The following is a 13,199-nucleotide window of genomic DNA, read 5'->3' on the forward strand; positions in this document are numbered from 1 at the left end:
TCTCTCTCTTTCTGTCTCTCCCCCTTTAGTTGCCTCTCCATTTTACATTTTCTGTTTTACTCACCACTCTCTTTCTCACTCCATTTTTTCAGTCTCCATCTCTCTTATTAGTTTTCTCTCTCTTTCTGTCTCTCTCCCTTTAGTTGCCTCTTCCTTTTATTTATTCATCACTCTCTTTTTCTCTCGCGCGCAATTCTTATTGGTTGCCTCCCGTCATTAGCAGTGATCTCTAAGAGATGAAAATGAAAGATGGAGGTATTCTCAGAGGGAAGATTCGAGTCAACTGTTTAACATAGAGGACGGAAGGGCATAGAGGAGGCATCTCATGTGGGGGATTTCCTTGACGTGAGAGAGTGTGGTTAATGTGTATGTTACTTACCACTGCCAACCACTGTCTTTTCTCTCAGTTCTCTAGCGCACAATTGACTTCCCAAAAAGTAAACACCACCTAATATTGCTACATCCCTGTTTATTCAAAATTGAGCTGACTGTTGAACAGGGGAGTCAGTGCATTGGATCCACAATGGTCTTCCATAAACAAAAAGGTTAATGTCTGCCAGTTGTGAAAGAGCCAACCACTTAAATTAATGGCAGAGGCTGTTTCTCAAGCTGCTGTTGATGTCTCCAGTCCCCCATCCACCCACAATCATAGACACCATTTTAATGTACTCACTTACTCTCACACACAATACTCTCTCTCTCTCTCTCTCTCTCTCTCTCTCACACACACACACACACACACACTCATGCTTACTGTATATACACCACACATGCAATACTACACTCACCAAACAGTTTATTAGGAACACCTGTACATCTTCTCATGGTGGAGGTGGTGTAATGGTGTGGGGAATGTTTTCTTGGCAGAACGGGAGATTCACAGCTTGAAAGTGCACCTGAAAAATCTGCAGGAATTGCGTGATGCAATCATGTCATCATGGACCAGAATCTCAAAGGAATGTTTCCAACATCTTGTGGAATCAATGCCATGAAGAATTGAGGCTGTTTTGAGAGCAAAGGGAGACCCTACGCAGTATTAGTATAGTGTTCTTAATATGTCTGTATATTGTATGCTGTATGTACATACTCTTCCATTATTAACACTAACAGATCAGTCAATACACACACACACACACTCACACACACACACACACACACACACACGCACACACACACTCACACTCACACACAGTTTACTTCCCCTCAGCACATTACTCTGGTTCTCACACACAGTAGCACTTTGATGTGTGTGCTGCCTTCTCCTCAGCTGTCTGAGGATGTGGTAAGCCTTCATTTCCTCTCCTATTAGGCTTTATTATTGGGTCTATTGATCATTACTGCCCTGCAATCTGTGGTGGTGCAGTGCAAAGACCCCCAGAGCACAGTTATTAGTGTCATGTCCTGCTCAGGGGCGGACACGCAGCAGGTGTCACTTACAATGCCATCACAGGGGCTCAACTGAGCCATAACCTCTAATGACAGACCAGGGTTCTCAGACCCCACGCTGCTCCACTAAGAGGCCGGTTAAACTGCCTGCGTTAATGGGTTGTCTGTTCTTTCGCTGTTGTGGAGTGCTGTTCAGATACTCAGAACTTCCCACCAGGAATTTTGCATAGTGCCCCTCCTCATTGGTTGATTCTGACATTCTTCAGAGTGGGAAACTTGGTGTCATTGACGTAACACCAGTTTCCAAGTAATAGATTTCCCACAATTTTCCAAGTCGTACATGTCCCTGCTGCCGGCAGCACTCGTACCCATAATTGTACAGAGCCATTACATTAATCTCTACAAAGTATATATATATATATATATATGCCATTTAGCTGACGCTTTTATCCAAAGCGACTTACATTGCAGTGAGTGCATACATTTCAGTATATATGGTCCCAGCAGGAATCAAACCCACAACCTAAGCGTTGTTAGTGCCATGCTCTACCAACTGAGCCACAAAGGACCACAAAGTATAGTGTCCAGTTCCAGGCCTTTTAAGGCAGGCAGACACTCAACATTTATTGCCTGATCTATGGGCTCCCACTCCTCATGCAGCAGTACACTTGTTCCCCTGCTGCTGCATGCAAAAACCATGCATGCAAAATCATTATTTTCATTTAAAAAAGAGAAAGGAAGATACTACAGTCTGCCTTATTTGTGTGTGAACCTACCGTTGGTTTTTGTATATAAAGAACAAGACATGAAAGACATGTTTTAATGTAAAATCAAGTCACAACATACATGCTGTGACAGCCAACCACTGTGACTTTAAGCCTCGGTCTCCCCTATTGATGATTGCTGTTATTATTATTAATGATAACTGTTATTTTTATCCATTTTCTTCAGAAAAAAACTCTCCATCCGTGATAATAATAATTGGTGTTTATTGTGATTTAAGCAACACATCTGGAAATAACTGATGGATATCTAGCACTTTGTCTATTTTATAGAATAACCAAAACAAGTCCCATTCCTACACTCATTCAAAACATTAGACGTGTCTGTCATCCTGTAGCACTCCCAATGCTCACACAAGCATCACCCTGGCTCCGACAGTTCAACAAAGGCTTTGACCCTATATAACCCCTAACCTGGTTCCAACCCATCTCCATACCACCAAATGCTCTCTTTTCCATGGAGTAAGAAGAATGTTTAAACATTTATTGCAACACTCCACTTTGGCTTGCTCGCATGGCCTAAAAAGCTGTCTGGCCATTGTCTCTGTGGGGTTCTGTGGTTTCTTCTTCTGAGATCATCCTGTTGTTCACTCAGAGCATTCGTTACCCTGGCTGTAATTGTAGAGGGCAAATATGACGACTTCAGGCCCACCATGCTCAGATGAGTTGGAGACCCCATAACTGTCTTGTGGTGTAATACGATCTGAATGGCGATGAAGAACAGTCCTTTAGGAATATCTTTGTTTTGACAACCATCACCGGGAGGATATGCCTGTGTGAATACTCCCATAAATGTGATGTTCCATCTGTAAAGACATCAGTCACAAGCTTTGAACATAATTGCTCATTCAATAGACATTTGGGCGGCCTTTGGTGTATTGGGTGTGAGAGTGATTGAGTAAGTGGACCTTCCAGGGTCTGACCTGGGTCATTGTGGAGAAATAGGGTGCATGGTGCTGGAGAAGGACAGCCAAAAGCACTGGTTAACTCAGGGAAACAGTGGATTTAGGTGGTTCTCCCATACATCAGTTTAGTCCCGGGCCAAGCCTCTATCAGTCAGATATCAGATCCGAGAGCTGTTGCAATCCCCCAAGAGCTCAGCCTGCCATAAGTCATCTACAGTTGTTTTAAACAGGTTTTCTTTTTTGATATGAAAGCCATGGTTGTCTCATGGGCTGTCAGATGCAGCTTGTGTCTCCCTCAGCAGTGTGTCGAACAGGCTAATCCCTCAGGGGTCATGGGGTCAGGCTACAGGTCAACCAGAGCACTTGTTAGCTCATGACCTCACCAGTTCATTCACGCTCGTTCAGTTACGCTTCAAGTGCAAAGCTTGAATCTTGCACAGAAATGTCAACCCCAAGCATTTTGGCCAACCACTTGGTCTTTGAGGGGAGTAATCAATAATGCGCATTGATCAGGGGAGGCTGGTGGAGGCAGAAATCAGAGGACAGGCTCATTGCAATGTTTGATACCAGTCCCTTTGTGATGTATGTATGATTATGGTAAATATATGTGATAGTGGCTTAGCATAACTAGAGTTGCATGCACGATGCAACAGTATGCATCATGTGTGAGTGCTTAAGCATTGTGTTATCAAAGGATTTAGTCAACAAGCATGGTTTCTTTACATCCTATACATACATGCCTGAACAGCTGCATTCAATTTAATGACAGGGGGAGCTTGATGTATTGCCTTCATTAAAAAGTACTAATTGCATAGAATCAAAATAGAAAGAAGATTGCTTTGTTTAGAATTCAATCTGCTGCGATTCATGCAATGCGCAATTAAACATGAAGTGCACCTTTTTTACTTTTTATTTTTGTATTATTCTAACAAGGATCCCTTTGATTTTATATATTTAATCAATTCCAGTCGGGTGCTTCTTCAGGTCGTTGGTGTATTGGTGTTAGGTGTTCCTACTTCCCGTCAATTCAGTCTACCCTGGAAAACATTAAAAAAGCAACACCAACTTGATAGAACATACAATAAAATATGATATAGTTTAAATGTCATAACCACTAGACACCGGGTTGTAGGGTTCTGTAAAAAGCCTCTCATAAACTACTGATGTCCCAGCAAAGAAGGGAAGTTGTGGACAGTATCCTAACAATTGGCCATGGGCCAAATGGCTTTTGGTCACTATTGTTGACCAGTTCAGAGAATGCAGATAAGAGCACGAGTGTTTAGAACAACTGGGCCAAAGGAACATGCATTGATGTCATGGATAGCATTTACTGGTAGTGTATTTATCAGATGTATGATAGTAAACTACCAGTAAACGCTATGCTAGAGGCACCACACCAACACAAGACCGTGGCCAGTCAGGGACGTAGGACAGCCTTTTTATCCCTCTCAGACGACCCACCCCTCGCTCCCCTGTTGCCCCCTCGAGACCTCACAGCTTTGAATTTATTATCAGGAGGAGATAAATCTCATGGACATATTTACGACTGGCCTGGCAGCTCCCATGGTCCCCTGGGCCTGGAAGTCTGGACACAGCGAACATGTTCCTGTGCCTTCAGGGCCGGCCGGTTGTGTAACCATTGTGTGTATCAGATCCAGATGCAAGGCTTCTACTTATCGCCCTGGGTCATCTCAGCCAACCATATCAGATGGCCGATAGTCACACAGATCGAGGAGGAATTTGTGGAAAAAAGTACAGAGAACGATTTTTTGATCTGTGAATGACGTGCAACCCTTTAGACATCTGTGCTGTGATGAATTGAACATCAGGCCGGCCTGCTTTTGTTGTATGCATCCAGACGTCCCACATCATTGTCCCCCGTGGAGTAGAGCCTTCTCCTGGGCTGTTCTACTGAACCTCTGGTCTGCTTAACAGCTAGATGGGGAAATAGTCTTATTCATCAGAGACTGTGATTACCTCAAGAACATTGTTTAAAGGATTATATGCTGTTTTTCCAGACATATCATGACAATGTGAATATAAATCATTTCATCACCATATTGTGCAGTCACTCACAGTAATAGAATTGGTGCTTAGGAACAAGATCAGTCACTTAGCTCCATATACAGAAATGCTTCTCTTCTATTTTATTGACATTGTCAAGAGAAGCTCGGTCTATAATTCAGTGTGTTCTTACAGTATGTTACCATAAAACACTTGAATCTTTGGACTGTAGTAAAACTGAGCTTTATTTACGCTTTTAATGTTTTATTTATGTTCCAGTAAAATGGTTGACCTTTTAAGCACCCCTTCACTGCTCTTGTAGTCGGAGCACTCTGAAGGGAATAAGTAACATTAGCCAGGTTTCAAAAATTGGATTTGGACAGCCACCACCTAGCCCTTGAGGGTCTATGATTACATTATTTTCAAATGCTGATTTACAAAAAACAACATTTGATCTCATTCAACATAATGCGCATGTAAATAATGTGCAAACAACTGCAGACGTAGAGACTAGAGGACCACAGTGCATCATGGCATCAACCATTCCTCATTCCATTCCATTTGTGCTAAACTCCCTGTAGTCTGTTGAGACAGGAGACACCGTTTGTCTCTTTTATTTACGTGACGTAAAACACTTGAACCACTTCAACTGAGAGTAGCATTCTGAAGGGAGTGGCTCCCCAGAGGCACGGGGGGGACCCACTTGTTATTACAGTTTTTTCTGATTGCTTAGGCACTATCTTTGAAACTATAGGCTATTTTTGCAAAACTCTATACACTAACCACAAAACCTTACGCCAAACCAGCAAAACATTATATATCTCTTGCAAAAGCAACCGATTCTTGCAAAACTCTTTTAAAAAATTTTTTTTTTGCGTCAATACAGTACACACAAACCATCATGAGTAAGCATCCTCGTCCTCCTCTTCCTCCTTGTCCTCCTCGTCCTCCTCTAGTTCTCACCCCTCTTACTCTCTGTCCAATATTGGCCTTCATTGTTGTCCAAACCAAATGTTTACCTGTGGCCTATTTATAGTGCTCAAGCTCTGATTTGTAAGTGAACTCATTATCTAAAAGTGTTTTCACGTGTCAGTGTGGAAAGGCAATTGGCAAAATAGTGTAGCAATGTAGAGACCAATGTTTCAGAGATAGTGCTTCAAAAATCACTGTTAGTGTTTAAGCATTCAGAAAAAAATGCAATTCTCTACCTGCCAAAGCCTTTGAGGGAGCTAGAGCTGTGTGTGTGTGTGTGTGTGTGTGTGTGTGTGTGTGTGTGTGTGTGTCTAGTGGGGGGGGGGGGGTGTGTCTGGGTCTGTGTGTGGTGTGTGTGTGAGAAGAGAAGAGAAGAGTCTTTCTTCTTACAAGCACGAAACTCTGAGTCCCTCTTGAGAGTCAGTTAGTTACAGTAGGTGAAGACGTGGATATGGAAATTACATTATAGCGTTCAGTAGAAGCTTTTCTCTACTTGTCAGGTGTTTTAAGTCATTTCATCTTGTTTCAAGTTTGTGGAACATTTATTTCAGTGTCAAATTGATTTATTGGTTTGAGGTGAATGTTAAAAGTACAGAATGTAGTTCTGTTCCCTGGCTGGACACACTGCAAAGCCCAGTTCATGACCTCACCTCAAAAACATATTTTGTGATTTCAGAGACCGTCTCTCATCTCTCCCACATATTCTCCTTCTCTTCCTGCTACCGATGTATCATGGGCATTTATAAATAAATAAAAAAGCTTTTTAAAAGTGGTGGTTATGAGTGATGGTAGCGATGGTGGTTATGAGTGATGGTTGTCCTCAGAGGCCCTTTCAGTCCTCTCTCAGCTGCCCTAAGTCCTCTCAGAGCAGGTGAGCCTGCCCCCTCTGTACCCTCTCCCCAGGCGGGGGCTGTGTTGTTGAATCTGTCCCAGCTGAAGCATGGCCTGGGTGGATCCACCTTGCTGTACAAATACACCTCTCTCCGGGGCTGGCCAAGGAAAACATTTTTAGAATGTGTAGCCTGCAGAATGTCCTTACATGTATCCTTGTACCTACAGTATGTCTTTGTTGATGTTTTTGCTGTTGACAGGTTTGGCCATACATTACATGTACTGTATCTACAGGATATTTTGATTTGTTTTGAGATTTGTTTTGAGCGTGTGTGACAGACAGATGTGTGTGTGTGTGTGTGTGTGTTTTCTCTAGACGGGGCGTGTTGCACCTCCATGAGAGTAGGGGCATTGGGGACCTGGGCCTGCCTCGCTGGGAGCTCGCCTTGTGTCTAATCATAGTAGTCTTCATCCTTTACTTCAGTCTGTGGAAGGGGGTCAAGTCCTCAGGCAAGGTAGGTTACCATACACAACACACACACACACACACACACACACACACACACACACACACACACACACACACACACACACACACACACACTCATACTGTATTGATGGTGTATGTACACACTCACCCATTAACACTAACAGCTCAGTCAAACCGGCGTTGCTCACAGGCACACATCCCCCGTATACAGAACACTCACCCACGCATTCTCACACCAGTATGTAAAGGACTGAAGTCAAGCACAAATAATGTATGTACACCACATGGAATGTAACAAGATTGTCATTGCTTCATACTGTCATAGGACATTATTTCACTGAAATGCTGCTGCAGTCATGACATACTGTGTGTTGTGTGTTTAGGTGGTGTACATCACCGCCACCATGCCCTATGTGGTACTGTTTGTGCTCCTCATCCGTGGCATCACTCTGCCAGGGGCCATGGATGGCATCAGGGCCTACCTCCACATCGACTTCAAACAGCTCAATGACCCCAAGGTGAGATATACTTATGGAAAAGGGCTCTAGATGGAACTTGATCCCTTCAAATGTCTTTTATTTGCTCAGGGGTTTCAGAGCAGGCTGCTTCGTCAAAAGCATGCATGCTTTGGCGAAGGAGCTTGCCCCGAAACGCGTCAGCAAATAAAACATGATGCTTTGGCGAAGGAGCTCGCTACAAAACGCGTCAGCAAGTAAAACATATTTGAAGGGATCAAGCTGTCATCCAGAATCTCTTTTCTTTATATTATATTATATTCCATGGACTGAGCAGCCTTCCAGCAGTCCAACGAAAATTGAAAAACGTTTCTGCAATCTAGTGAGACATGCTAACGTACTTACAGGCCAACAACGCCTCTCTAGCCAACTACACTCTGGACAACCGTTTCTATTTCACGCCACGATTAGTCAATGTGTTTGTGTTTTTGACATAACCTCACCGATATTATTAAACCTTCATCTTTTTCAGGGGAGCCCTGCTTACAACATGAACAATACAATTACAAAACTTGCTCAGACTGTTTTTAGACATAAAGTGGATTTAAGGGTTGTTACCATAAAAACAAAAGAATACTATGAGGTAGATGTGGACATACTGTATTGATTAGAGCCAAGCTGTGAGGGCTGGTGTTTTGAAATGATCATTGCATGGAAACTCACTACAATTCAGTGTTTGTGTCTGTGCTCTTCTACCCGCCCTGTGTGTTTGTGTCTGTGCTCTTCTACCCGCCCTGTGTGTTTGTTGTAGGTGTGGATCGATGCCGCCACTCAGATATTCTACTCACTAGGAGCCGGATTTGGAGTGCTCATTGCTTTCGCCAGCTACAATAAATTTGACAACAACTGCTACAGGTATTACTGTCATACCATATCATGATGCTGTGCACAGTCCTACCATGCCCGTGGGTGGCCTGTGACAAGCCTATGTCAATAGATCAGGTGCTTTGTTTACAGTCTATCTTTTCCTCTTTTAAATGGATAAAAGCAGAGAAAAGGGCATGGAGGGTGATCCCAATCTGTCCATGTCCCCCTTCAGGCTGGGCTTTAACAGGATCAGGGAAACCGGTACTGCCAGATGATGGCCACAGGCGCTGTGTCCTTCCTTGTCGTCTGCTTACTCCCTCAGAGAGAAATAGGCATTCAACTGTGTGCTCTGCTGATCCTTATCCATGCTATAGGTCACTGTGGAAGTGAAGAGGTAGAGGTGCTGCCTGCTATCAGTTAGATCCATTCTGCATTTAGACAGACTCTTGTAAGCGGACAAGCCCTGTCTCTGGTATACTCCAGGTGTGTGTGTGTGTGTGTGTGTGTGTGTGTGTGTGTGTGTGTGTGCTCATTTCTCAGTATCAGTGGTTCTATCAGCAAACATACGTTCCTGTATTTTGAACGAATCCTTAAAGTGAACTGAGACTTAGAATGGACTTAGAACCTGTTTACCATCTCATTTTGTCCAAGCTCAGAGGTACCATCGGCCACTTTAACAGTTTGCCGGGCAGTGTGCCAAACCCCCCCCCCCCCCTTCCTCTCATCATTGCCTGTCCCTAAGGGACCTGTGGAGCGATGGCAGGGGGGATTTACATTACGGTTTCTCTGAGAAACAAAAGAGAGAGTGAACCATAACTGGATGAAAGACGACAGGTTTATGTACTTCCTCAGTGATGGTCAAAACATTGTCTGTTTTTGTCTGAATTCAATCACCCTGGGAGCATACCGGAGTTGCAGACATTACTTTTTCCTTTCATAAGGTCTTCTGTCTTGCACCTGATGAACTGGATGCGCAATTTCTCTACTTTTTGGGCTTAGAGATGAGAAGGTCCAGGAGACACAGTGAAAGTGCTCTCTGGCACCGAGTTCAAATGCAACCCCTCTATGAACATATCACGATGTTTACACTGATTTATGGCCTTGCTGCGTGCAGCGACAGTACAACACATCTATCTCACTGTGTTTCATCTTGAAATCTCACCCCATTTACACAGCTGAAGGTTCTGACGTGTGCTCCCCTGTGCCAGATTTCTGGAGTGAGGGCGGATTTTAAAAACTTGTGAAAGTTGGCTGTTATGTCCATAAATATGCTGATTAAGCCAAGCTTACCTCAAGCTGACCTCAAGGCCAAGCACTTGAGGTCAGGCTCACTGTTCTCTCTGTCCAGTGACCATTGGTTGGCGACTGCGGACGGTCGTCTGAGGTAATTAAACGTGAAAGCTCAAACGTGAAAGCTCATTAACCTGAATTCCCCCCTACTCTGAAAAAAGGGTGTTTGGATGGAGATTAGCAAGGGGGAATATGTCAAAACATGACAAGGCCAAAAATCAGACTAAGACACAATAAAGAAATATTGTGATGCTGCATGCCAAGGGTCATAGAAGTCAGAAAGACAAACTGTTAACCTGTTTATGATCTTGTTATTTCAACAACTGTCGCTATCGTGTGTGTGTGTGTGTGTGTGTGTGTGTGTGTGTGTGTGTGTGTGTGTGTGTGTGTGTGTGTGTGTGTGTGTGTGTGTGTGTGTGTGTGTGTGTGTGTGTGTCCTTCATATAGGGACGCTCTCCTGACCAGTACGGTGAACTGCGTCACCAGCTTCTTCTCAGGGTTCGCAATCTTCTCTGTTCTTGGGTACATGGCCTACAAACATGGTGTAAAGATAGAGGACGTGGCAACTGAAGGTGAGTGGTGACACACACACACACACACACACACACACACACACACACACACACAATCACAATCACATACTGAGCAACTCTTCATTCCTGCTGTACACAGTGAACAGATTGTCACAGAATGTCATAGTAGCCTAGAGAGAGATTCAGATGGAAATAGCAGAGTATATCTGAGCTGACTTTTGATGGAACAATTTCCTGTAAGTCACATAAATTCAGACTGTGGAGAGAGCTTTGGCAGTGATACTAAGATAATTGGGTTTGGGGAAAAATACTTATTTATACTCTTTCCTTTTTCTGTCCCCTGCTTTCTCCTGGTGTCCCCTCCTCCTCATCTCTCCCTCAACTACATGTCATTGCTGTGTCAACTTGTCTCTTGACTTTCTCCTTCTCCTCCTTTCTCCACCTTTCTACTCCTCTCTACACATTCCTCTTCTTTTCACACATTATGTGTCTGCCCTATCTCTATAAAGTTATCTCCATATTTCCCCCAAATCTTGTTGAAAGGGTCAAGCGGAAGGCAACACTGGACCTCTGTTTTATTTCAACCTCCTACCCGACCCAACAATTTGACACTTTTACAGGTCTGCTGATATGCTACACATTCGTAGAATCATAAGTGTGTTTGTGTGTGTGTGTATCTGTGTGAGTGCAGGGGCAGGACTGGTCTTCATCATCTACCCAGAGGCCATCTCAACGCTCCCTGGGTCCACCTTCTGGGCCATAGTGTTCTTCATCATGCTGCTCACTCTGGGCATTGACAGCTCCGTGAGTTACACGCCTGCTTCAGGGCAACTACATATGTTTCATGAATGTTTATTTTAGATATTATGACATCCGTCCGACCCTCCCTCTATCTCCCTTTGCTCTCTCTCTCTCTTTAAAAAACACAAAAAACTTTCCATGCAATTGCACAGTACATGTACACATACATTGGCATACATGCATAAACTGTATCTATGCATAGACATCAGGGAAGGCTGGTGGAGGCAGACATCGGAGGACAGGCTCATTGTAATGCATGGAATAGAATGGACCATTCGTCATCCATTCCATGCATTACAATGAGCCCATCCTCCGATTTCCACCCCCACCAGCCTCCACTGATGGACATCTGCTAGCAAGTGCTCGTACGTTGTTTTGGAGAACTTTCCTACTGCCGCTTAGAGTGCAATGGCCTCCTTCCAGATGATCTCTCTGGGTATGGCCCAGACCCAGAGCGATGTATGAGGGTGACTGTTTGAATGTTGCCCAATAGCCCCATAGCCGTGAGGTGGAAAATCGTTGTTTCACTGCACCACTCAGTGGAACGTTTCAGAGGTTGAGGTTTTTCCTCATTAAATCTCGCCGCTCGTTTACTGTAAATGAAGTGAGATGAGAAATTTCATAGCGTTGGAACCATTTTTCTTCAAAGCTGTAATGAAATGGCCATGGCAGCACTATACTTAAAGGGATTCTGTTGGAATGAGGAAACTTTGTGTCGTTTTGTTACAGTATTGTACAGTATGCTGTATACTAAATGTAGTTAAAGGGATAGTTCACCCTATATTAAGTTTTACCATATTTGTGACTGACCTAGGATGTTGTCGGTTTATCCAGACAATTTTGGGTGGTTGGGTGGTTATTTAGCAATGTTCTGCATCACCTGGTTAGCATTCTTAGCAATGCTAGAGGAAGCGGTCAGTACCCATAAGCAGGGTACTTCGCTTCATGGTTGTGTGCTGGGTACAGTACCACTCACACCTCTTAGTCTTGCACAAATGCAGGCGTGTGTGTGTTTGTGTGTGTGTGTGTGTGTGTGTGTGTGTGTGTGTGTGTGTGTGTGTGTGTGTGTGTGTGTGTGAGGAGAAGCTGAAAGAGTCGGTGGTAGCTAGCACTTGGCTGCCTCCCTGCCAGGCAGGAGATCAATCTTTACTGTGACTGGCTTTTGCCAGATGTATCAGATCCACACCTTGCCCGTTGTAAGGAATGTGTGGAAGACTTTGAGTTGGCAGTATGGCTGAGTCAGCCGTGAAGAGCCACATGGAGTTTGACAAAACACCAAGCCAGTGTCTTCCAAATGCTGCCGCCTCGTCAATACGTGACTTTCCCTTTATAACCTTCGGAGTAGCTCAACCAGACCAACAGGTAAATTACCTTTTTTTAAATGAGAAATTGCTTTGTCAGTCAAATTGAATGAGCTGGCTTGATAGCTGGTAATGAAGCTAATTCATTCATAATTAATTATAGCCTGGCTTGTTAACAACAGACCTGTTAGCTATCTAGCTAGATAAGTACTGAAATGTACACTCAATCAACAAACACAGTATATTACTGTACAATATGCATGGCCTTGGGTTGAAATATGAGTAGCCTAAATGTAATTCTATATACTATAATGTTTAAAATTGTACCATGTTGTCAGATAGAAAGGTTAATTGCAATTTAGTGAAAGGGTAATTGTATTTTTGTGTTTGGTTCTTGCAGAATCCACAACCTCAGTCATCTGCAGCGAAAATAGCCCCCGGGGTCAGAAATAATGATTCCTGGTGTGCAGAAAAGATGGTGGACCATGAAGAGTGTCACCTCTCACAATTCCTGCAAAAGTGCTGAAGAAGGACAACTCCAAGTTATTTCAGTTGATGTCCCCAGATTGCCAGGTTACTTGC

General features: G+C 43.7%; 1 protein-coding gene across 1 annotated transcript in view; it reads left to right on the forward strand.

Annotated features, from left to right (window-relative positions):
* slc6a2 (solute carrier family 6 member 2) overlaps positions 1-13,199 on the forward strand; it is a 28,562-nt gene that overhangs the window by 5,539 nt on the left and 9,824 nt on the right. The window contains exons 4-8 of the mRNA XM_083691238.1: positions 7,257-7,395; positions 7,754-7,888; positions 8,637-8,740; positions 10,430-10,554; positions 11,207-11,319. Coding sequence (XP_083547364.1) covers positions 7,257-7,395; positions 7,754-7,888; positions 8,637-8,740; positions 10,430-10,554; positions 11,207-11,319 — 616 coding nt within the window. The remainder of the gene's footprint in view (positions 1-7,256; positions 7,396-7,753; positions 7,889-8,636; positions 8,741-10,429; positions 10,555-11,206; positions 11,320-13,199) is intronic.

This window comes from Argentina silus (assembly GCF_951799395.1).
Source record: "Argentina silus genome assembly, chromosome: 19".
In the NCBI taxonomy this organism is placed as follows: Eukaryota; Metazoa; Chordata; class Actinopteri; order Argentiniformes; family Argentinidae; genus Argentina; species Argentina silus.